Source organism: Hyperolius riggenbachi, chromosome 3 (genome assembly GCF_040937935.1).
Source record: "Hyperolius riggenbachi isolate aHypRig1 chromosome 3, aHypRig1.pri, whole genome shotgun sequence".
Lineage (NCBI taxonomy): Eukaryota > Metazoa > Chordata > Amphibia > Anura > Hyperoliidae > Hyperolius > Hyperolius riggenbachi.
In genome coordinates, this window is record NC_090648.1 from 328,852,054 (window position 1) to 328,878,900 (window position 26,847).

Below are 26,847 nucleotides of genomic sequence, written 5' to 3' on the forward strand. Positions count from 1 at the left end.
GTGACGACAGTGGAATGCGCACTGGAACGCGGAAGAGGTGAGTGATCCTCGCCCGCTGCCTCTTACTAATAGTGGTGGCTGCTGCTCAACTTAAGCTAGAGGGGGAGCGCAGATGGGGGACCCGATATCCCCTTCCTGCCCGCTACCCCCTCCAGCTCGGCGGACACCCTCCAGCTCGGCAGCAAGTCTAGGATTGCCCCTGGGGGCAGGGCACTACGTCTTCTGCTTGCTTGGACCGGCCCCTTCTTCTGCTTGGACTGGCCCTGGGGGCAGGGCGATACTTCTTCTCGCTCGAAGGTTGAGGCACGTAGCCTAATATATATATATATATATATATATATATATATATATATATATATTAATTCCACATGAAAGACCAATACGAAGTGGTGTACATGTGAGAAGTGGATCGAAAATCATACATCATTCCAAACATTATTTACAAATAAAAAACTGCAAAGTGGGGTGTGCGTAATTATTCGGCCCCCTGAGTCAATACTTTGTAGAACCACCTTTTGCTGCAATTACAGCTGCCAGTCTTTTAGGGTACGTCTCTACCAGCTTTGCACATCTAGAGACTTAAATCCTTGCCGATACTTCTTTGCAAAACAGCTCCAGCTCAGTCAGATTAGATGGACAGCATTTGTGAACAGCAGTTTTCAGATCTTGCCACAGATTCTCGATTGGATTTAGATCTGGACTTTGACTGGGCCATTCTAACACATAGATAGGTTTTGTTTTAAACGATTCAATTGTTGCCCTGGCTTTATGTTTGGGGTCATTGTCCTGCTGGAAGGTGAACCTCCGCCCCAGTCTCAAGTCTTTTGCAGTCTCCAAGAGGTTTTCTTCCAAGTTTGCCCTGTTTTTGGCTCCATCCATCTTCTCATCAACTCTGACCAGCTTCCCTGTCCCTGCTGAAGAGATGCACCCCCCGAGCATGATGCTGCCACCACCATATTTGATAGTGGGGATGGTGTGTTCAGAGTGATGTGCAGTGTTAGTTTTTTGCCACACATAGCATTTTGCATTTTGGCCAAAAAAAGTTCCATTTTGGTCTCATCTGACCAGAGCACCTTCTTCCACAAGGTTGCTGTGTCCCCCACATGGCTTGTGGCAAACTGCAAACGGGACTTCTTATGCTTTCTGTTAACAATGCCTTTCTTCTTGCCACTCTTCCATAAAGGCCAACTTTGTACAGTGCATGACTAATAGTTGTCCTATGGACAGAGTCTCCCACCTGAGCTGTAGATCTCTGCAGCTCGTCCAGAGTCACCATGGGCCTCTTGACTGCATTTCTGATCAGCGCTCTCTTTGCTCGGCCTGTGAGTTTAGGTGCATTGCCTTGTCTTGGTAGATTTACAGTTGTGCCATACTCCTTCCATTTCTGAATTATGGCTTGAACAGTGCTCCGTGGGATGTTCAAAACTTTGGAAATCTTTTTGTAGCCTAAGCCTGCTTTAAATTTCTCAATAACTTGATCCCTGACCTGTCTTGTGTGTTCTTTGGACTTCACGGTGTTGTTGCTCACAATATTCTCTTAGACAACCTTTGAGGCCCTCACAGAGCAGCTGTATTTGTACTGACATTAGATTACACACAGGTGCACTCCATTTAGTCATTAGCACTCATCAGGCAATGTCTATAGGCAACTGACTGCACTCAGACCAAAGGGGGCCGAATAATTATGCACACACCACATTGCAGTTATTTGTAAAAAATGTTTGGAATCATGTATGATTTTTGTTTCACTTCTCATGTGTACACCACTTTGTGTTGGTCTTTCATGTGGAATTCCAATAAAATTGATTCATGTTTGTGGCAGTAATATGACAAAATGTGGAAAACTTCAAGGGGGGCGAATACTTTTGCAACCCAATATATATATATATATATATATATATATATATATATATATATATATATATATATATATATATATATATATATATATATATATATATATATATATATATATACATACATAGATAGATAGTTTGGATGTTTTACTATGTGTGTATTTGTATGTATTGTTAGGATAAAAATTAGTCTCCCAACAGTCTGTATACAAAGCATGCTAATGTGGAACCCTTTTTATATAAATATATAAAGTGATCTCATAACACTGCTATAGACAATGGGGTATATAATAATAATAAGATACGAACTAAAAACATAACATAAAATATACAGTATACATTAGAATCATAAAAGTTATGATAAAATCATTATAGCCATAATGATTATTATGAGAACAATTAAAGGAAAACAAAATTAAAAATTAAAAGAGAGTGGCAAGGACTAAAAAAACAGCTAGATATGGTTTAATTAATTTTTTCAAGTACTTTGTTCATACCCTCGGGGTTAAGAGTTTTTAGAATTTGGATTCAGTACATTTAAATTTTTTTGAGACGATCAAAGGCATCTGGCAATGGAGCATCTACTGAGTCAATGTGATACGGAAAAAAAATCAGGATTATTGTCGTGATGGGTGCAAAAGTGACGTGATACACTGTGGAGGGGAAATTTGTTGATATTTATTTTATGCTGGCCAATTCTGCTGCGAGCCATCCGGGTGGTCCGCCCCACATACTGGAGCTGGCAGGTGCATAATATTAGATAAATGACGTATTTTGATTCACATGTAAGGTGCCTTTTGATGGGATATTGGATAGGTGTACTGAATGAAGTGAAGGATGAGCTGGGTAGTAGGAATTGACAAGCTGTGCAATGGTGTTTGTTGCAAGGAAAGCAGCCAGGGTCCTGCAATGGTATGGTGGTCTGTTGGCTGGTGTTTGGCCTGGAAAGTCTGCTGGGTGCTAGGATGTTGTGGAGGATGGCCGGTGTACAGTGTAGTATGGGACGAAGGAATGGGTCCTGCATAAGGATTTCACACCTGTTTTTGATGATGTTGCATATTTGTGGATGTTGGGCATTGAAACGAGTAATGAATCTGGGTGGACCTTCTGTATTGGACGGGGTGGTGGGGCTAGAAATGGGGTTGGAATGTTTGTCTTTGTATTTTGCATTATTGATTAATTTTTGGGGGTATTGACGGTCTGTAAATTTCTGGGTGAGTATTTTGGATTGAATTTCATATTGTTGTGGATCTGTACAATTCCTATGTATTCTTCTATATTGACTATAAGGTGTATTGATGATCCATGGGTGATGATGGAAACTGTTGAAGTGTAATAGTTTGCGTCAACCGGTTTAAAATAAGTCTTAGTTTTAATGTGATTTCTGTCGATGTAGAGTGTGAGATCTAGGAATTCTATGGAGGAGGTGTGGTAGTGGTGTGTAAACTGTAGTCCTGCTGGATTGGAGTTAAGGTAACTGACAAAATGAGGAATGAGAGTGGTATCATCAGATAAATATGAGGTCATCTATATATCGTTTATAGAATATGATGTTGTGTGAAAAGGGGTGTCAGTAGACAATTTTTGCTGTTCGAGGAGTACCACAGTAAGATTGGCATAGGATGTGCCGCTGATCTGATGATATATTTTGTCGTTAAACGTGAAAATTGTATTGTTCAAAATAAATTCTGCACATTGTATAAGGAAGGTTTGTTGTGTTCGTGGCATGGATGTATCTAAGGCTAGGAAATGCTGTATTGAGGTGAGGTCGAAGGAGTGGGGAATATTGGTATAGAGGGCTGTGACATCGCATGTCAGCCAGACATAGTCTGGCTGCCAGGTAATGTTCTGCAAAAGGAGTGTTACATTTTGTGAGTCTTTGAGAAAAGAATCTAGGGACTGCACATGGGGTTGAAGGTGTTGATCCAGAAGTTTGGACAGATGGCTGGTAGTAGAGTCGATACCTGATATGATGGGTCTGCCTGATGGTTTTTGTAAACTCTTATGTATTTTTGGTAGATAATAAAACAGAGGAGTTTTGGGTAGAGTGTTGATGATGAAGTTTCTATAAGGATTCCTCCTGTGGTGTGTTCTGTCCATCACGATGGAGCCGCAAACGGACAGTTCTGGCTTGTCTGCTTGCATTCGGTTTCTGCATTCGCAATGAGTCACATTGTCATTTGCAATTGCTCTGCAGTTCTGGGCAGCTCAGGATGCTGTCATCATTCCACAAATTGCTTACTATAGCTGAGCTGCGGCCAGATAGCCCTGGATTTCCTGCAAGCATGTTGTTACATAATACTGCATGTATTTCCTATGGGAGTCCTTTGCATTCACAACCAGCTAGCAAATGGTAATCAAGCCAGCTCAGGATTGAATGATTACCATTCAGCTGTGTGGAGATTTGCATGCTTGCATCCATTGGTCGATGCCGGCATAAAATTCTGTCTCCCCTTTTAGACCTCGCCCATTATAGCGATCCCTATGCTGGTCTGCTGGGCACTGTGCTACTCTGTATAGTTCTGTTATTGTAGTTCAATGCGACCTTATTACTTGTGCTTTTGCCAGTTCTTGATAAATATATATGCAGATTTGCTAATATATATGTTTATCCATTAGTTGAGCCGTGTATTATTTTTCTGTATTATTGTTTATTGCCTAGTTTCCATGCCTGATGGACGTTCATTGCATCCGCGGTGGGTCAGTGAAGTCCATTATCCTGATAGCTTGGATTCTGCCATCACCATGTTGGTGACTGGTAGTATTCCTGCTACTCTAGTTCTGGGAACATAACTATAGGCTGCGGTTGCTATTAGTTATGTTCTTTCCTGTAGTCTTGTCTGTGTGAATGCTTGCTGATTGATTGTTGTTAGCCTACTTGCTCTGCTTCTGTGGACGTGACTGTAAGCTGTGGTTGCTACTAGTTACGCTTCAATCTAGTCCTGTCTTGTACCTGTCTGAATGCTTGCTATCGCTAAGGCAGCGCAACATCGCACTTCGCTGCCATTGTGTCTTACCCTGTCTAGTTACACTCCAATCTATAGTCCTGTCTTGTACCTGTCTCATTGTTTGCTATCACAATGGCAGCGCAACATCACACTGCGCTGCCATTGCGTCTTATTTGTAGCGATATCGGAAGCCCAGAGCTGCAGTTGCTCTGGGCAGCCTGTGTAGCCTCTTCCATTAATCATATACGTTAATAGGGCTGCGCTGCCTACCAATATTGCTATGTAAATTAGTTTTCTGTATCCACTTATGGCTTATATTCGTTAATATGGTTAATTCAAACGAATTCCTCAACCCGGATAACGATTAGGACAATAGTCCACTATGGTACAGTCAGACCTTACTGCACCTAATATTTGCACCAGTCTATTATTTCAATACAAGTCCACCAGACCTCACTTGAAGCCAACCAGAGGATTTTTGCTGGATCAAATCAGTTAATAAAGTCACTTCCTGTGGGATCGCTGCTTCACTTTTCCAGAAATGTAATAGTATAAATCACTGAGCTGCGCTCACCAAAGTTCCTACAAAACATAAATGTGCTATACAAAGCATAATTCCATTAAAACATGGTGAATTCTGTGACAATTGTGTATCCACTCCCCAAAGTAGATTACGCTCATCAAATTGTAGCCACCTCAGATATCAGGTGGATCTAGCGTTTTGGTTTAAATCACCACTGGTACTTGTGATCTTCAACTATAGTTTAATATCCAGATAAAAAGTTTTCTTCACATATAAAACATAAAAACACATAGACCCATCATAGTGTAATACAGCCAATACATTTAAAATTGGCGCGCACTGAATGCGCACTCACGGAGCTACGTCCATGCGCGTCTGACATCACTGCGAGCGGAGCCAGGCCGGTATTGCTTACAGGAAACGGGAGCCGAGCGGACGGAGTGAGAGGGAAAGCGGGACGCCGCATCCACCCAGATGCCAGGACAGACCCCTCTGCACAGACTATATTGATGTGCAAGAACTCAAGCAAACATACGTGCGCATTCAGTGTGCGGCGATTTTAAATGTATGGGAATGGGAGTGGATACACAATTGTCACAGAATTCACCATCACTTGGGTGTGTATGATGTTTTAATGGGATTACGCTATTTATAGCACATTTATGTTTTGTAGGAACTTTGGTGAGCTCAGCAATTTATACTCTTCCATTAATCAGCTACCAGTCTTGTTGCTCTGGGTGGTCAAAGTTTAACCACTTGAGGACCACAGTCTTTCTACCCCTTAAGGACCGGCCACTTTTTTTTCCATTCAGACCACTGCAGCTTTCACGGTTTATTGCTCGCTCATACAACCTACCACCTAAATGAATTTTGGCTCCTTTTCTTGTCACTAATAAAGCTTTCTATTGGTGCTATTTGATTGCTCCTGCGATTTTTACTTTTTATTATATTCATCAAAAGAGACATGAATTTTGGCAAAAAAATGATTTTTTTAACTTTCTGTGCTGACAATTTTCAAATAAAGTAAAATTTCTGTATACATGCAGCGCGAAAAATGTGGACAAACATGTTTTTGATAAAAAAAAAAACATTCAGTGTATATTTATTGGTTTGGGTAAAAGTTATAGCGTTTACAAACTATGGTGCAAAAAGTGAATTTTGCCATTTTCAAGCATCTATGACTTTTCTGACCCCCTGTCATGTTTCATGAGGGGCTAGAATTCCAGGATAGTATAAATACCCCCCAAATGACCCCATTTTGGAAAGAAGACATCCCAAAGTATTCACTGAGAGGCATAGTGAGTTCATAGAAGATATTATTTTTTGTCACAAGTAAGCGGAAAATGACACTTTGTGACAAAAAAAAAGAAAAAAAAAAAGAATCCATTTCTTCTAACTTGCGACAAAAAAAAAATGAAATCTGCCACGGACTCACCATGCCCCTCTCTGAATACCTTGAAGTGTCTACTTTCCAAAATGGGGTCATTTGTGGGGTGTGTTTACTGTCCTCGCATTTTGGGGGGTGCTAATTTGTAAGCACCCCTGTAAAGCCTAAAGGTGCTCATTGGACTTTGGGCCCCTTAGCGCAGTTAGGCTGCAAAAAAGTGCCACACATGTGGTATTGCCGTACTCAAGAGAAGTAGTAGAATGTGTTTTGGGGTGTATTTTTACACATACCCATGCTGGGTGGGAGAAATATCTCTGTAAATGACAATTTTTTCATTTTTTTTTTACACACAATTGTCCATTTACAGAGTTATTTCTCCCACCCAGCATGGGTATGTGTAAAAATACACCCCAAAACACATTGTACTACTTCTCCCGAGTACGGCGATACCACATGTGTGGCACTTTTTTGCACCCTAACTGCGCTAAAGGGCCCAAAGTCCAATGAGTACCTTTAGGATTTCACAAGTCATTTTGCGGAATTTGATTTCCAGACTACTCCTCACGGTTTAGGGCCCCTAAAATGCCAGGGCAGTATAGGAACCCCACAAATGACCCCATTTTAGAAAGAAGACACCCCAAGGTATTCCGTTAGGAGTATGGTGAGTTCATAGAAGATTTTATTTTTTGTCAAAAGTTAGCGGAAAATTGATTTTTATTGTTTTTTTCACAAAGTGTCATTTTCCACTAACTTGTGACAAAAAATAAAATCTTCTATAAACTCACCATACTACTAATGGAATACCTTGGGGTGTCTTCTTTCTAAAATGGGGTCATTTGTGGGGTTCCTATACTGCCCTGGCATTTTAGGGGCCCTAAACCGTGAGGAGTAGTCTGGAAATCAAATTCCGCAAAATGACCTGTGAAATCCTAAAGGTACTCATTGGACTTTGGGCCCTTTAGCGCAGTTAGGGTGCAAAAAAGTGCCACACATGTGGTATCGCCGTACTCGGGAGAAGTAGTACAATGTGTTTTGGGGTGTATTTTTACACATACCCATGCTGGGTGGGAGAAATAACTCTGTAAATGGACAATTGTGTGTAAAAAAATCAAAAGATTGTCATTTACAGAGGTATTTCTCCCACCCAGCATGGGTATGTGTAAAAATACACCCCAAAACACATTGTACTACTTCTCCCGAGTATGGCAATACCACATGTGTGGCACTTTTTTGCACCCTAACTGCGCTAAAGGGCCCAAAGTCCAATGAGTACCTTTAGGATTTCACAGGTCATTTTGCGGAATTTGATTTCCAGACTACTCCTCACGGTTTAGGGCCCCTAAAATGCCAGTTCAGTATAGGAACCCCACAAATGACCCCATTTTAGAAAGAAGACACCCCAAGGTATTCCGTTAGGAGTATGGTGAGTTCATAGAAGATTTTATTTTTTGTCAAAAGTTAGTGGAAAATGACACTTTGTGAAAAAAACAATAAAAATCAATTTTCCGCTAACTTTTCACAAAAAATAAAATCTTCTATGAACTCACCATACTCCTAACGGAATACCTTTGGGTGTCTTCTTTCTAGAATGGGGTCATTTGTGGGGTTACTATACTGCCCTGGCATTTTAGGGGCCCTAAACCGTGAGGAGTAGTCTTGAAACCAAATGTCGCAAAATGACCTGTGAAATCCTAAAGGTACTCATTGGACTTTGGGCCCCTTAGCGTACTTAGGGTGTAAAAAAGTGCCACACATGTGGTACCGCCGTACTCAGGAGAAGTAGTATAATGTGTTTTGGGGTGTATTTTTACACATACCCATGCTAAGTGGGAGAAATATCTCTGTAAATGACAATTGTTTGATTTGTTTTACACACAATTGACCATTTACATAGAAATTTCTCCCACCCAGCATGGGTATGTGTAAAAATACACCCCAAAACACATTATACTACTTTTCCTGAGTACGGCGGTACCACATGTGTGACACTTTTTTGCAGCCTAGGTGCGCTAAGGGGCCCAGCGTCCTATTCACGGGTCATTTTGAGGCATTTGTTTTCTAGACTACTCCTCGCGGTTTAGGGCCCCTAAAATGCCAGGGCAGTATAGGAACCCCACAAGTGACCCCATTTTAGAAAGAAGACACCCCAAGGTATTCCGTTAGGTGTATGGCGAGTTCATAGAAGATTTTATTTTTTGTCACAAGTTAGTGAAAAATGACACTTTGTGAAAAAAACCCAATAAAAATCAATTTCCGCTAACTTTTGACAAAAAATAAAATCTTCTATGAACTCGTCATACACCTAACAGAATACCTTGGGGTGCCTTTTTTTCTAAAATGGTGTCACTTGTGGGGTTCCTATACCGCCCTGGCATTTTACGGGCCCAAAACCGTGAGTAGTCTGGAAACCAAATGTCTCAAAATGACTGTTCAGGGGTATAAGCATCTGCAAATTTTGATGACAGGTGGTCTATGAGGGGGCGAATTTTGTGGAACCGGTCATAAGCAGGGTGGCCTTTTAGATGACAGGTTGTATTGGGCCTGATCTGATGGATAGGAGTGCTAGGGGGGTGACAGGAGGTGATTGATGGGTGTCTCAGGGGGTGGTTAGAGGGGAAAATAGATGCAATCAATGCACTGGGGAGGTGATCGGAAGGGGGTCTGAGGGGGATCTGAGGGTTTGGCCGAGTGATCAGGAGCCCACACGGGGCAAATTAGGGCCTGATCTGATGGGTAAGTGTGCTAGGGGGTGACAGGAGGTGATTGATGGGTGTCTCAAGGTGTGATTAGAGGGGGGAATAGATGCAAGCAATGCACTGGCGAGGTGATCAGGGCTGGGGTCTGAGGGCATTCTGAGGGTGTGGGCGGGTGATTGAGTGCCCTAGGGGCAGATAGGGGTCTAATCTGATAGGTAGCAGTGACAGGGGGTGATTGATGGGTAATTAGTGGGTGTTTAGGGTAGAGAACAGATGTGAACACTGCACTTGGGAGGTGATCGGACGTCGGATCTGCGGGCGATCTATTGGTGTGGGTGGGTGATCAGATTGCCCGCAAGGGGCAGGTTAGGGGCTGATTGATGGGTGGCAGTGACAGCGGGTGATTGATGGGTGGCAGTGACAGGGGGTGATTGATGGGTGATTGACAGGTGATTGACAGGTGATCAGTGGGTTATTACAGGGAAGGACAGATGTAAATAATGCCCTGGCGAATTGATAAGGGGGGGTCTGAGGGCAATATGAGCGTGTAGGCGGGTGATTGGGTGCCCGCAAGGGGCAGATTAGGGTCTGATCTGATGGGTAACAGTGACAGGTGGTGATAGGGGGTGATTGATGGGTAATTAGTGGGTGTTTAGAGGAGAGAATAGATGGAAACACTGCGCTTGGGTGGTGATCTGATGTCGGATCTGCGGGCGATCTATTGGTGTGGGTGGGTGATCAGTTTGCCCGCAAGGGCGGGTTAGGGGCTGATTGTTGGGTGGTAGTGACGGGGTGATTGATGGGTGATAGGTGATTGGCAGGTGATTGACAGGTGATCAGTGGGTTATTACAGGGAAGGACAGATGTAATTAATGCACTGGTGAATTGATAAGGGGGGGGGGGGGGTCTGAGGGCAATCTGAGCGTGTGGGCGGGTGATTGGGTGCCCGCAAGGGGCAGCTTAGGGTCTGATCTGATAGGTAACAGTGACAGGTGGTGATAGGGGGTGATTGATGGGTGATTGATGGGTAATTAGTGGGTGTTTAGAGAAGATAACAGATGTAAACAATACATTTGGGAGGTAATCTGACGGCGGGTTTGCGGGCGATCTAATGGTGTGGGTGGGTGATCAGATTGCCCGCAAGGGGCAGGTTAGGGGCTGATTGATGGGTGGCAGTGACAGGGGGTGACAGGGGGTGATTGATGGGTGATAGGTGATTGGCAGGTGATTGACAGGTGATCAGTGGGTTATTACAGGGAAGAACAGATGTAATTAATGCACTGGCGAATTGATAAGGGGGGGTCAGAGGGCAATCTGAGCGTGTTGGCGGGTGATTGGGTGCCCGCAAGGGGCAGATTAGGGTCTGATCTGATAGGTAAAAGTGACAGGTGGTGATAGGGGGTGATTGATGGGTGATTGATGGGTAATTAGTGGGTGTTTAGAGGAGAGAATAGATGTAAACAATGGATTTGGGAGGTGATCTGATGTCGGATCTGCGGGCGATCTATTGGTGTGGGTGGGTGATCAGATTGCCCGCAAGGGGCAGGTTAGGGGCTGATTGTTGGGTGGCAGTGACAGGGGGTGATTGATGGGTGATTGATGGGTGATTGACGGGTGATTGACGGTTGATTGACAGGTTATCAGGGAAGATAGATGCATACAGTACACAGGGGGGGGGGGGGGGTCTGGGGAGAATCTGAGGGGTGGGGGGGTGATCAGGAGGGGGCAGGGGGGGGGATAAAAAAAAAATAGCGTTGACAGATAGTGACAGGGAGTGATTGATGGGTTATTAGGGGGGTGATTGGGTGCAAACAGGGGTCTGGGGGGTGGGCAGGGGGGGTCTGAGGGGTGCTGTGGGCGATCAGTGGGCGGGGGGGGGCAGATCAGTGTGTTTGGGTGCAGACTAGGGTGGCTGCAGCCTGCCCTGGTGGTCCCTCGGACACTGGGATCACCAGGGCAGGAGGCAGCCTGTATAATACACTTTGTATACATTACAAAGTGTATTATACACTTTGTAGCGGCGATCGCGGGGTTAACATCCCGCCGGCGCTTCCGTATGGCCGGCGGGATGTTACGGCGGGTGGGCGGAGCCAGTTGCCGGGGGAAGCGCGCGTCATCAATGACGCGATCGCTCCCCCGGCATGCCTAAAGGACGCGCCGCCTGAAGGCGTATTGCGGTCCTTTAGGCGTCCACTTTGCCGCCGCCCATGGGCTGTGGGCGGTCGGCAAGTGGTTAACCCCCAAGCATTACACTTGTGACTTGCAAACAGACAGTATTGCTTATGCACACAAGCATTACAGTTTCTTTCATTTTTTGTGAGCTTATTATTCAAAAAGGCATTATTGATGAAGGTTTTTAATGAATTATTTAGTGCCAGGGAGGGGTCAGTGTGTAATGTTTTGGATCATCTAGAAGTCTGGCTGTTTCCTCTAGATAATCGGACTAAAAGAGGATGACAATTCACCCTCCCTTATCTGCTGTTTTTATGACAAGCCCATGATTGTTTTGTAAGGTTTTTAAAGCAGAGGATTCTCGCTGATTGAGGTTGGATTTGAATGTGGGTAGATTGTAGGTCATTGAGTACCACAGAATAAAACGTGTCGATGTAGTTACCTTTGGAGGCCACAGGGTAAAAACGTGACCTTCCTTTAAGCTGAGTGGTGATATACTTCTCTGTTTCAATTTCCGGATGGAATACAACGGTAGTTGGTACTGCGTCATTATTGGTGATGATGAGTGTGGTGGGATCTGTACTAATGGTAGGTTTAAGTTTTTTTTATTGCAAAATGCCTTTTTAAAGTGAGTTTTCGTATATACTGTAACTGTTGAGATCAGAAAAAAGCTTGAATAGATTTACCTGGTTTGGTGGGCAGAAGGAAAGTCCTTTTTCCAAAAGTGAGGTCTCATGGGTTGTGAGGATGTGATCTGATAGATTGAAAATACATTTAACGTTTTGGGGTAGTGGAGGTGGATTCAGAGGAGGGAGGGTGGTCAAAGTTTGTTTCTTTTTCCCTTTCCCTCTACTTCCTCTTTTTCTGTGTCTGATAGTTGGCGTTTTGACTTGTTCGAGGGTTCGTAGGAATACTCACTCTGATCGAGGGCTAGGTAGTTGGGTGGAGAGTATGTTTTGTGATAGTGCTAAGGGGAGTACTAAAAAAGAAGAGGAGAGGGTATTATTAACTGAGTCATTGTTTGTCTTAGGGATGTTGTTGATTGGCTGGAAAAAAGTTTTAATGGAGGTCTGGTGTGATTGGGGACTTGTGTTCCTTTTACTGGGTGGAGTGAGGTAGGTTGTGTGTTATGAAGGATTGTGAAGTTGGGTGTATTGAGTAATTGGGTGACCCAGGGTTTGAGTTGCAAACACTGATCTGGGAGACTGTGATGGGCGAATTGGAAGTTAAGTTACGGGGTGATGGGGGAATAATCTGGGGTTCTGTAGTGTTGATTTCATGAGGGGCTTTGGACAGGGTTGTGGGCGGTCCGTTTGGAGCAAATTTATAGTTGGCGTTGGTAGGTGCGGAGTCATTCGGGTGTTTGCTCAAATTTTTGCCAGCACCAGTACGAGGGGTGGAGGTAGCAGAAGTATTTTGATTCTGGTGCATATTGGTGACTTTTGTTCGTTGAGCCTTGGGTGCTGACGATGAACCAGTGGTGAAATCAAAGCTATTTGGGGGAGGAACTGTCCCAAATGGAGTGCTCGGTTTGGGAGTGTTATTATCCATGTTGCCAGGTTTGGTGGTCTCTGTAGGTGGTGGTAGTGCTATCTGTGGGACAAGTGGTTTTGGACTGGGAGGTGGGGGTGGTAGAATAGGAGGTGGTGGATATGGAGGAAATCTAATGGGGGGTGGGGGGAATATTCAGGCTCAGGGGTGGGTGGTGGTGGTGCATACATTTTACAAGTAACCAGTTTCAGAACTCACTATAGCAATGTTTGTTGTCTCTTATCCACAGTTTGTCCTCCACTTTATCGCCTGATGAAGTGGGCTGTGCCTGTGAAACGCGTTGCATCCTTTGGGGTACCTATAATAAATGTGTTTATATAAATTCAGACAGTCTTTAGTGTCTGCTTTCCGGAGTTAAGTCCACCACTTCCTTCCAGCAACTTTAGAGTTTTTATCAATTTTCATCCTGCTGGCGCCTCTGTTTTCTTACTACGATTAAAAGCACATTGCTTACCTCTCCATTCCAAGGAAAGCTGTACAGTAGGCAATCCTATTACATGCAGGGAAAGTATAATCCTTTTAACGATCAGTGCAAAAATAGTTTTTGCTGTAGTGTGTTTATTCAATTGGAGTTTTAAATACCAAGATATCACATTTACCACTTAAAGCCTCTAGACATCGATAAGGCCTAAAAACTAGTTTCTAATGTAAATAATAAGGGTTACATAAAACATTTATCTCTGTCGTCTTTAGCCATTTATTAATACCATATACTGCATCTGGAAATTATTTTATTATGGTGATCACTAAACTATCTTTTGAAGAGCAGGGCTGTAAACACATGCAAATAATGTTATATTTAAATTATTTTCTAAAAAAAAAAGGTTGCCAATAAAAAAAAACTAAGAATATCTGGGTACAATGAAGAAGGTGGAATGTATATGCCAAGATGGCGGTTTGAAGCAGTTTACAATACATTCTTGGTTTGGGGTTATGAATGTCTTGGCAAATACATCTCATGAGGGATGACAAATGTTTTATGCACATCAAGGGATTACAGCGGTATGGTAAATAGTGTCTCTGTAAGATATTAAACTGATGTAACAGTAGGTATTAGGCATCCCATAGTCACTTTTGTTTTTCAAACTGCTAAAGGGTTCAGGAGAAGAAATTCAGCAGGCTTGGCACCTTTCGTCTAAATCTTGTAGATGCTGCAGCTGGTTTTGTTAAAACTCTTCTGTGCTTGGACAATAAAAAGAATTTCATCTAAAATGCTGCACGTCACATGCTGCTACCACATTACTGAAACCAGATTCTCTTCTAAAGTGACTCCTAATCATCCTATTTATCATTCAACTGTTCAGAATAGATACAAATTTACCAATTTGGGGCACATAAAGTGTCCTCAAGGAGATTCATCCAAGATTACTCAATGTCCTTCAAAACGTTTAATCCATTTAAAGTGTGTGGGACAAATTTTAAAGCTGCAAACACTTTAACGTGCCCATAGATTGCTCGACTTGGTGGCTGATCGGCCATCTGAATTGGATGAAAATCAGTGCCACCAAGAGCATGCCCGATCGATGAGGCAACAAAATATCGTCCTGAAACTGGATGTATGTATCGATCAGATATTCCGGAAAATCTCAGGCCGACATGCTCGATCGGGAGTGCAGCGGTAACTGTGTGCGATAATCACGAACGATGAACGCAACATAAACCCCTTAGCCACTGTCTCCCCTAATGTTTTATGTCCCTCAGTGCCCGTGCAGTTATACTTTACCTGTCACGTCACCCGCTAGTGTCCACCACTGTGTCCACAGTACTTTCGCATTCTGGCCCCACATGAAAAACCGGCATATAGCACGTGGAGTGCAGGTGCTAGAACACCCGTAACCAGGTGGGGCCTGTTATAATTTAAGTAGGCCTCAGTTACTTGGCCTGAGTTTTATGTAAAAGGCTTGTCCGCAGTGTATGCCTTTAAAATAAATAGAGGTTTTGTGATGCAGGCAGAGGCATCTCAGGGTCTGCGTGTAGCAGAGGATACACGCAGATACTGAGAACATGTTCCTAAAAGAAGGCCATCGGACTACTCTGACCTCAACACTACACCACAGGAACAGAAAACATTGGCCATATTTACTAAACATCCACGGTCCTGCATATAGGCCAAATGCCTCATTGATTATTAATCAAGTAGGTGTGTATGATGACACCACAAGTGGGTCCACCAATAGACTAATCTAGGGGGTGGCGAAGATGATGTCATATTTAACTCTTTCCTAGTCAGTATTAAAGGCTGAGGGAGCTACGAGAGGGCACTTCTGCTTCTGCTTCTTCCTTCTGCACTAGCTAGCAAGGCTGACTGGGACGACTTCTAAGCATGTTCTTCCTTTCTGTAATCTGATATAATGTATGCTGTACATAGGTAGTTTAGTTTAACGTAGTTAGAAAGAAGGTACCTGATAGACTCCAGCAGGGAGTCTAATCACGAGCTTGTAATGCAACATGAAGATTGGCATGGCTAGGATATGATGTATGTATCTATCTGTATTCCTGTTTCCTGAATAAATACCGTAAACATTGAAGAAGCCTGAGAAAGTCTATATCCTGTTTGCGGTGTGGAGAGTCAAGTGATCTCACAGTCTGTGAGACGATGGTGTCGAAGCAAGGTGATTAGAACAGTTCATAACAGTGGTGCTGAAATCCTTCCCTGCCTAGCAATACAGGCAGACGGGGCCGGGGCCGAAGAAAGTGGTTTCAAGATATTCCACAGCAAAACAAGCGGAATAGACGGACACGGACTGTAAAGCTTATCAAGCTGATACTGATAAGCTGGGGTGAGTGTGTGGGAGCCGAGCACACACGGGCTGCAATTCGAGGGAACCAGCGGCGACACTCGTGGATGTTAAACTTTGACTGTAAGTGCACATCAGTCATAGCCTAAACCGGATCGCAGGTGACTGGAACGCTCCGAGGCCGGCTGGCAGCTGCCGCTGGATATCGATCCGCTGAGCCAGAGTGGGTACACAGAGATGACGCTCAGGAGTTCCAGAGATCCACTCAGTGTCGTGAAAAAGTTGCCATAAGCTGGTCGAATTCGCAGGCTTACAAAGTCCTCTGCTCAGGCAAGTATGTTTTACGTTGTTATGTTGCATTATCTTTATTGTATGAGAGGAGGAGAATGTGTTAATGTGTACATTCTGTGTTAATTGCAGCGTGGAGGCTGCGGGCTTCTCATCTCTCCTGTGCGTGGTGGGAGGGGTGAGGAGAGGTGCAGCTCCGATGTAAATACAGAATGTGTTTTCAGAGTTTATGCGCTTTGATTGTTTCTTAGGATTCGATGTTCCTGTGTGGCAGATGTTTTGTTTTTCTCTCCCTGTCCAGAGACTGGGCAGGATGATAGATAAAGGGGGGGGGGGGTCCCCCGCGGCAGAGGGAAACCAACAGTGTTAGTGGTGGACAGGGGAGAGAGGTAGCCGAGTAGACAGGAGAGGGAAGGAGAGAACAGTTGTAAAACTTGGAAGTAAGTTTTTTCTCGGTGAGCTGTTTTTTTTTTTCTTTTTTCTTTTTTTTTCGGGGAGCTGGGTGGACAGCCCTTGTCTCTGGGTAGCTGTGTAAGTTCGCATAGTGACAGCTGAGATAATGGGTGAGGTTTTTGTTTGTCTTTCCTCCGTGCGTTTCCAGTCAGAGTTGCTAACATGCTTGTACATATCCGCATCTGTTATGTTGTTCAGCCAGCTCGTCTGTTGTTCGTCTCAGCAGTACTAGCCGTTAATGTGGTTTAGAGTTATGCGGCGTGCTGTAGTAGTTCTGAGTTATGGCTGAGATAAGCTGCAGGTGATTTGTGGAGAGAGGGAGTTTTCCACGTCCCAAGGATTTCTCCTTAGGTTTTTACGGACATCCAGGAATGTATGATTTTTTTTTTACTCTGCATTGTGGATAGATGCTTTGTAATTATGCATAAAATGTTTGTTCTGTTTGTATTTTGTTTTCTCTCCTAAGATATAGGAAACGAGAGGCTGCTATGGGAGCAGCCATCTTAGCTGGCAGTCCAGGACTCAAAATGGCGGCAGTGGAGAGAGCCCGCCCCCGAGAGTCATGGCCCCCACACGTCATGGCAGGGGGGGAGGAGGGGCTGGGGGATCCACGTCACGTCAGGCTGTGCTCGCGGCTCCGGGCAGAGCAGCTGAAAGGGAGGGGGGTAGAAATACAGAGACAGTCTACTGAGTGTCTCGGGTCTCAAAGTATTTCCCCAGAGGTTTTCCCTGAGTCCGTGGAAAGGAATGCCAGGATACGTGCAACAAGCTATTACTGTATGATTAGCAGGAGCACGGATAGGAAAAGTGTCCCAGCTAGGTGCAGGGACACACGTAGCAGTGCAGGTCAGGGAAGTGTCTGTACTGAGTTGCTTACGGGATTATTCCTGTAAGTGGGGCACCTTAATGGGTGGTGCAGCATGAGTTCCCAATAGCGTATGGGGGGGACAGTGCATCAGGGGGGTGCCGGAGTTGGAAAAAAGGGAGTTGACCAATTCGGGTTTCCGTCGCCGCTTCTGCAGAGCGGTAACGTTTTTTTCCGGTTTTTGTCGTGGACAGGGCCAGAGCTTGACTGAGTGGTCTATGCTGGGCTGGGGCTGGTTTTTTTTGTGCGTTTTTTTTCGTCCACTGATTGGTCAAATATGTTTTTTCCAGCTCCTATCAATGGTAACACAAAGAACAAAAACTGACCGCAGTTCTTGGGGCAATTATACAGATGATAGAATTGCCATGTACAGAGTGACAGTGTATCAGTACGCTGTTTGCCATGTGACTACCTACCATGTGGGTATTCAGGGATCTGCATACAGGCATGCGACGCTGGTATGCTTAGCCCTGCACCCTGTGTAGTTTAAGTGCAAAGTGCTCCTTCCTACAGGGAGGCAGCAGTTTTTTTTGGTAGTCTAGGTAGTGGCACGGCAAACATTGATCAGAGGGTACAACACACAGAACTTCTAGCAGAGCTGGTATCGCGAGGAAGTTCTAGATAAGTAAATGCGATAATGAGTAAGAGCATTGCAGGCTCACCTGCAAAGCATCAGGTGTGGCATCCGTAATCTGTGCATGCGACGGCTGCGCATGGACAGATGAGGGGGGATGTGGAGTGAGCTGCAATGGGGTGAGAGCTTCCAAAGGTGAAGCGAGCTTCCAAAGGTGAAGTCCGCGGGAGCATATTTTAAACAGGTAAGTACTGAGGATAGTACTGAGGTAGGGGGGTGAAGTTTAACTCCAATCTACCAATAAGAGTAAACAGAGTTCATGAGAACCATAAAACAACGAGATCAATTACGGTAGATATTGATCATTTTAAAGGGTAAAGAGTACAAGCCGCAGGGCGAATCCCAAATCATTAATAAGAATTGATTTGTTTGTATTTCGATTTCAGGTGTTTGGCAATATGGAATGGAGACAGCTGCAGTGCTGGCAGCAAGGATGGAGATATCAGTCGGATAAGCGAAAGGTTCCAGATGCCAATCTAAGCTTGGAGGAACACGAGATTCCTGAAATCGGAAAGAGACTAAAACACGAGATTCCTGAAATCGGAAAGAGACTAAAACACGAGATTCCTGAAATTGGAAAGAGACTAAAACACGAGATTCCTGAAATTGGAAAGAGACTAAAACACGAGATTTCGGAGATCGGAAAGAGACTAACAAAACTGTCTGAGCAAAGCATAATGCAAAGTGCTAATGTTTTTCTTTCCCAAGGTGGTGCTTTGATAATGAAGAGTACCGTGCTGATGGTGATTCTAGGTTGCCATTCCGTCCTAGGAGAACGAAGAGAGGACATTCTCATGTATAATAAGGGGTTAATGAGAATGCAAGGCCCAAACATGTTGATGTTGGGTGACAAAGGTACTGATCCTTTCACACCTCCCTCTGATTGGCACAGATGGACCAAGCAGGAATGGAGGGAAAGAGCACTTGTGCCAGGAGAAAACAAATTTCATGGCACAATGTGGGTGAAAGGTCTGAAGGGTCAGGTGTGCGGGCAGTGGGAATTGAATGGCAGTATAAATCTGCTATTGAGTACCACACTCCCAGAATCGACGCACCGATCCAAAGGTTTGTTAAAAGGTACATTGCAGTACAATGGGTACGTGCAAAAGGTGGAGTGTGTGATTCAGGGGTACCTTGTCTTGGTTATGCAGAGTGAGATGGTTCCAGATTGGAGAGGAACGAGTAGGAGGCGTCAATTCTCCTGCCGGAGAGACGCGGGGGACAACATCACACTCTGGAGCTACCAACAGAGAGTGCCTCTGAAACAACTATACACACGTAAAGGCTGGAAAGCCGAGGGTGGGTGGTTCTCGAAACAAGAAGTAGAAATCGAGATCAAGCCACATTTCCAGGTGACAAAGAGGGTGGGGGGGAGCGGTCCCGGGGGAGGGAAAGCCCACACAGGGAATCCCATTCACACCACACGGGTCACAACAGGGGACAATATTACACAGTCCATATGCAGCAGCTTATCCTCATGATAGTTGGGTAAGTGAAGAGGTACTCTTAATTGAAAGATTGCAGAGAGTACTGTCTTCCCGACCTCAGGTACATATTGTGCCTCAGGACGTAAGGGGGGAAGAGGTCCAATCAGGACGGTTGGGGGCATATTTTGTCAGGGAGATGCTTAAAGATCCTGTCCAACTGAGATTGGACAAGGGGAGATATATTAATTTTTCTGGAGAAGGATCTTTTGCATGGCAGCTTCGAGATGTTTGGGTGAACAAAGGGAAACGGTGCAAGATTCCTTTAGGCACCGCCACTTCCTTAGTTCCCACCTTAACCCGTGTCTTACACCAGGACCTGAGAGGTCAACCTTTTTTGGTGCTAGACGGGGAGGTGAAGCAAGTAGAGTTGTCCTCATGCGGGCAATTCTTGCAGAAGTACCTGCGTTGGCCGGGGCAAGTCAAATTTAGTGAAGAAGCCTGCTGGCTCAATAACGCAGAATGCGAGGCTACCATTCAAAAGATCCACCCTGAAGCCCAACCAATAGTTCCGGTGGCGGAAGGAAAGGTTTGGTTTTTTAACATAAGTTCTAATGATACATTCAAGGTATATTCTCATAATTGTTCCGATAAGGGGGAGTTTCCAAGGGGAACATATTGAGGGGGCGGAGATCCCATATGGATCCAGTCATCCAGGTTGGATGACGTTGTTTCTCAAATTTTTAAGAGAACTCTAAAGTGCAAAGTTTCACGGGTAGTTCCCGTCCTGAAAGAGAACACGACATGGGACAAAGGGGAACAGGTTTTGATCCCAGACGACCACATTTTGTTACAAAGGTTAAACAAACAGTACACTAAGCTAGAGGTAAGATTTCACCATGATACAGGTGATCTTAACGAGGTAGAACACAAAAATGAGCAGGTGAGTTCCAGTCTGACCTGGTGGACAAAGGTTCCGGTGATGTTCCAGGGACACTCAGACTGGGCCTCTGCAGTTTCAAAGTTCTTTCTACACCCACTGGTCGTCTGGATGGGGATGACAACGTTAGGCATCATTATCCAGGTGAGGTTGCGTGTTAAAATTACGTAAAACAAATTAACCTGGGCCAGAGATTGGTGCCTCATAAACAATCTCCTGAACCAATAGTTTAAATTAAGGGATATACAGGGTTATGGGTATAGGTTAAGTAGTACCTGTGATGGAGCTGATTGTATAAAGGCGCTCTTTTAGAAGGCACCTGGCACTGCTCAGTTTTGTAACAACCAAACGAGTTTCACTTTTCTGTGGTCATGCAAGTTTGTGAGTGATACGTAAGTGACGCAAATGCTGAGCATGTGGTATAGAGGGAGTTAGAAGTAGGGCCTCCCCAGAGAGCCTGGTTACAGGAAGACCAAGAGGTCTTGCTCTCTCTCTTCCAGGGGTAATCGCCTAGAGCAGAGAAGTTGTGTGAGCACGAACATCGAAAAGTGAAACATAAAAGAAAAGAAACCAGGTACTGGGAGGTTCAGACGCTGGGATCTGCGGGTCAAGCCGTTTTAGGGGGGATTGTTATAATTTAAGTAGGCCTCAGTTACTTGGCCTGAGTTTTATGTAAAAGGCTTGTCCGCAGTGTATGCCTTTAAAATAAATAGAGGTTTTGTGATGCAGGCAGAGGCATCTCAGGGTCTGCGTGTAGCAGAGGATACACGCAGATACTGAGAACATGTTCCTAAAAGAAGGCCATCGGACTACTCTGACCTCAACACTACACCACAGGAACAGAAAACATTGGCCATATTTACTAAACATCCACGGTCCTGCATATAGGCCAAATGCCTCATTGATTATTAATCAAGTAGGTGTGTATGACACCACAAGTGGGTCCACCAATAGACTAATCTAGGGGGTGGCGAAGATGATGTCATATTTAACTCTTTCCTAGTCAGTATTAAAGGCTGAGGGAGCTACGAGAGGGACTTCTGCTTCTGCTTCTTCCTTCTGCACTAGCTAGCAAGGCTGACTGGGACGACTTCTAAGCATGTTCTTCCTTTCTGTAATCTGATATAATGTATGCTGTACATAGGTAGTTTAGTGTAACGTAGTTAGGAAGAAGGTACCTGATAGACTCCAGCAGGGAGTCTAATCACGAGCTTGTAATGCAACTTGAAGATTGGCATGGCTAGGATATGTTGTATGTACCTATCTGTATTCCTGTTTCCTGAATAAATAACGTAAACATTGAAGAAGCCTGAGAAAGTCTATATCCTGTTTGCGGTGTGGAGAGTCAAGTGATCTCACAGTCTGTGAGACGATGGTGTCGAAGCAAGGTGATTAGAACAGTTTATAACAGGGCCAGAATGTGGAAGTCCCAGGACACCGGCAGGTAAAGTATAACTGCAAGAAGCACATAAAACATTAGGGGGACAGCGAGGCGGCCTGGTGGTGTCACAAAGCCGATTCCCGCAAGATTTCACTCCAAAATTGATCAGGAATCGGCCTACGGTTTATGACTGCCAACCGATTTCTCTACAATTAGATTCGATCAGAGAGATCCATTTATTGGTCGATCGGCCACCAAAATCGCTATATGTACAGGTACCTTTAAAGTTAGACACGTTTACCATTTAGATTTGTGCTTGATCAGCTAAACTTGTATGAGAATTTCATACAGAGAAACAGTGCTAATTCCACAGCGCAACACAACTGCTCAAATATTCGTTCAATGTGACAAACCACATCAATGTTTTAGATCCCACATTGAACTCCCCTGCAAATCACAATAACTGTGACCAAAGTTGTATAATTGTTTTTCACCTTGCTAAAGACCTCTACTATGGCCCTGAAATATTGATTTCAACTTCACACTAAGGGCCCCTTCACACCAAGGCAGTTGAGTTGTGATCAGGTTGCAACACAACTTATCAGAAATATCCCACCACATGTGATCACTGTGGTGTGACCATAAAGTGAGGCACAGTACAAGTGTGGCTCACTGCCACTGAAAATGCATGTTACTTGGTTAACACACAGCACACTGTGTGTTTCTGCATCCAAACCCACTGCAACGCGCAGCACACAATGTGAAAGCCCATAGGAATACCAGTGCATCATGTTGCGATGATATTGTCTTTTGCAAAGTAACACAATGGACTTAGTGTGGAGGGGCCCTTTGGCTTCATAGAAGTTAATTCTGGATTGCTTGCTTCTCAACACTTTTACCAACAGTAGTTCCATTGTAGGCCACTGGATCCAGCTTGGACTGGCACCAGCTCTATAATACTTCACATAATCATTCTCCTGGTCAAGCGCATGCCAACTCTCCCACTATCAGAATATCTCCTTACATTTGTATTGTTCAACAGCATAACCTAGGCAGAAGCATGTCCTCAAGTGGCAGTTATCGCAGTGGTGTAATGTTGTAGCTGACATGCAGTACTGCTAAGCTGCTGGGAGAACACAAACCTCACAGATAATAGCCTTTTGTGTGCATACATTTGCAGCCATTAGCCAAAATATATTTGGTCTTATGTGCCAATCCAGGAAATGTAATAGGTATAGTGCAATTTCAGCACAGCCAGTAAAGCTGATTTTTCCAGTGTGATGCAAACAAAATAAGGGCAAAAGACGACCCAAATACAACCAGTCAGGCTTCACCTGTTAAAAGAAGCATTGTGACTGGTTGCTTTTAGCATCTGCTGCACTTTTACTTAAAGGATACCCAAGGTGAAAATAAATTAATGAAATAAACAATATTTAAATCTACTTTTCAAGTTTTTACTGTTTTATTGTTTTGCTCAATGACACATTCATTGAAGTATGCCTGAGCTAAAATCTATGAACTATTGACCCTTTTATACATTTCCTATATAAAGTGTTTTATAGTTGTAATCAGTAAGGGTCACACTGTAGTCTGACCCAGTCCTGACTCAGACAGGAACTGCCACTTACATACCCGATGTTTAACTCTTTCAGGCAGAGAAAGAAAAAAAAGAAACACAGCATAGTTATTTGTGTGCTAGGCACTGTACATCTCATCATGTCACATGTCACCTCGGGTATCCTTCAAGGTTGCACCGGTCTTGATAAATCTGGCCATGCAGATCATGCTCTAACTATCTGCGTGCAGCAAAGAATAAAGATTTGATCACACAGACCCACACACCATGCCTCCTGTAAGCTTTGTTCAAAGACATACAGTAATTCACACCCGAAAAAACATGTAATGTACATGTAATTACCTGTTGGAGGTCATTCCAGGGTCCCTTTCTGAGAATGAGTGTTTCATTTATAGGTGGTAATTTCTTCACTGCAGCACTTTTCCTTTGCTTTGTCTTTTTAGTTGCTTTATTTTTTCCTGTGTCTCTCAAAATTTTGGACCATGGCTTACAGGACTTCATCCAGGCTAGCCTCTTCTCCTCAATATGGTCTGACAGAACAAGAGGCCTTGATGTTGTGGGCAAAACTGGAGATCTGCTTTGTAGACTTACACCTATATTTTCTTCTACAGTGTGGCTATCAGGGGCACTTTCTCTCATCTGGTACTGGTCAGTTCCATGTCCAGATATGCTACTTGTAATGTTCTCTGCTTGCGTATAATTTAAACTGGAAGGTGTAAGGGAAGGAGGAACACTTCCATTTTCAATCTCTTCTAGTAACGGTGTTTGTACGCTGAGTGCAGGAGAAGACAACTCACATGCTGCCTCCTGTCTCTCTTCAGCGCTTCTAAGTCCCAATGAACCATCATCAGTTAAGTTTTCTTTTGGGCTGGTTTCTATTTTACTTAACCTTTCCAAATCAATCTCCACTTCTTCATTAATAGAACATTCATTAATATTTTCTTCTGGCTGATGCACCTCTACTAATACATGTTCTTCGTAACAATCTTTTGCCACTTTGTCAACAATTTCAGGGCAAAAAGAACAAGGATGGTCCTGCTTTGATTGCTTTTGTTCATCGTTACAATAATCTTCTGCTGCCTTTTCGCACATTTCTGGACAAGTATGGGTGCGTTTATGCTCTACTTTATCAGTTTCACCTAAGTTCCCATTACTGGACTGATCTATGCTAATTTTAGATTTCCTTTTTGATTCTTCTTTTTTGAAGAGCCTTTCCTGCTCCAGCCTTTGTTTTTCTTCTTTTTTCTTCTTCTCATACTCACTTTGTCGTCTCTCTTGCTCCATAATTTCTTCTCTCAAGGCTTCTTCCATTTTCTTTTTTGTAATCTCTTCATCGAGTCTCCTCTCCTCCTCCTTCCGTTTTTTCTCTTCAAGTTTAAGCTTTACTTTTTCCTCTAATTCTTTCTTCTCCCGCTCCATTTTCTTCTGTGTTTCTTTTTTCCTAATAAGGTCCTCCTTTCTCTCCTTTAAAACGGGTGAATATTTTTTATATGTCCGGTGTGCTCTGTAGACTGCCTGAATTTTAACAGCCGATTTACACTGTAATTCTTCCAGACATTTTTCGGCCATGGCTTTTTGCTGCTCGAAGATATTTTTCTCTTTTGTTAGCTCTGCATCCATTTCCTCAATTAGGCTCTGAGAAAATACACACAGACGAAATAAACTGGTAGCGTACCTTGTTAATTTGTGAAAAAATAAACAGCCTAGAACAAGTGAATAATGTTCATCCATGTATACAAATACATTGGCTATAAATACAAGACTTGAAAACGAATGAAAATGATATTATCTAGATATGTGTACCTAATGAAGTCATCTTGATTCACAGGCCGAAAATGACAATGAAGTGCAATAAACATAAACCAGTTTCTTTCCTTATTTATACAGTACATATGCTATGCCAAATAATCATCTACATCCATATAACAGCCACAGTATGCAGTGGGAATGTAATACCCTTTCACAAAGCTACAGATACATCTAGCTATAAAGCAGATTTGTTTTTCCACTAAAATGGCTAAATTACTGTCATAAACGAAATAATAATAGCAATCGGGAGCCCTGCAACATCCAATTATGCAAATCTTGATAGCAGCTCACAAACTTAGATTAGATCTGTATGTTGTGAATTATTAACTATTTCCCAGGACCCATTTCTTCTCTGCAACTCGTTATTGGCGAGTAAGATCACTGCGCATATTGATGTTCCAGCAGTAAAGCCAGGGCCAGTTCTTGTAACAATGGGGCCCCCAGAAAAAATTAGCCTGGGGCCCCCCGACACCCCCAATCAAAAAGCAGAATTAGGGGCCCTTTGTTGCAGCCAAATTTCCTTCCTGGGCCCCTGAGCCGGCTGCTGACCCACCCTCCCAATCACCTCCCAACTTAACTGTGCCCCCTGGGGTCCCTGCAGAGTCTTTGGCAGTGTACGGTCTCACCTGCCTGAAGCACAGATGAGAGGCAACACTGCCAAGTACTCTGCAGAGGCCCAGGGAAGCAACAGTTAAGATGGGGGGGGGGGAAGACACCTCGGGGGGCCATACAAGCTCTTGCTCCCTTTGCCTCTATGGTAGTACTGGCTCTGAGTAAAGCATGGGACATGAAACTATGCAAGAATAGATTTAATTTCCTGGGGAAAAAAAAAAATCAGGAGCTACTGTAAATAATAGTTTTAAGAATGTGTGGGTGCTGTAGAGGGAGAAAGGGGTGGAGGAGTATTGTGTCGTCCATGCACTATGTGCAGCTTGGAAAATTAGATAGAAAGCACAAGTCTACTTTATAGTCTGGTATTACCTATTCAGACTATTGTACTACTACTGCCTAAATGTGATGGACTGTCCAATAGTGAGGTGCATGAGGCAGGATGGGGTAAGCCAGGTGCTGGTATATTAAGGTAAAGTAAAGGCATCCATAAATAGTTATATATGGGCTCCCCTAGTGCATAGAAAGAAGTCTAATTGGACAGCAAGGGTTTCGTTTAGAATCTTTACCATAAACACAGGTCTATGTTTCTACTTACGTAGACAGTTTTCTTAAAAAAGGTATAGTACATCTTGTTCAACCAAAATTAACATTATCCTGCAATCTCACAAATCCCAGATCTTCCGTCTGGAGCGATCAAATTGATCGAAATGTGGCCGGAAATCGATAGATTTCAGAATGAAATCTATTGAAATTCGATCGAAATGCAGTGTTGCACCATTCGATCCAATGCAACCCTATGGGCCATCGATCAGCTGCCAGCAGCCGATCGACCCAGATCTTCCGTCTGGAGCGATCAAATTGATCGAAATCGGCCGGAAATCGATCTGCTGATTAATCATGGTTTCTGCTGCGTCAATTTCTAGCCGATTCGATCAAAACGGTCGAATCGGCCGTCCATCGATGGCTAAAATCGACCAGTGTATGGCCTGCTTAA

At 43.8% G+C, this 26,847-nt stretch overlaps 1 protein-coding gene across 4 annotated transcripts in view; it reads right to left on the reverse strand.

The window, feature by feature from the left end:
- The window catches only part of LRRIQ1 (leucine rich repeats and IQ motif containing 1), a 259,065-nt gene that overhangs the window by 209,382 nt on the left and 22,836 nt on the right, over window positions 1-26,847 (reverse strand). For 3 of the 4 annotated variants that reach the window (XM_068276847.1, XM_068276844.1, XM_068276846.1), the window contains exon 7: window positions 23,775-25,067. The exons of the other annotated variant lie outside the window; for it this stretch is intronic. In XM_068276847.1, coding sequence (XP_068132948.1) covers window positions 23,775-25,067 — 1,293 coding nt within the window. The remainder of the gene's footprint in view (window positions 1-23,774; window positions 25,068-26,847) is intronic. 4 annotated transcript variants of the gene reach the window in all.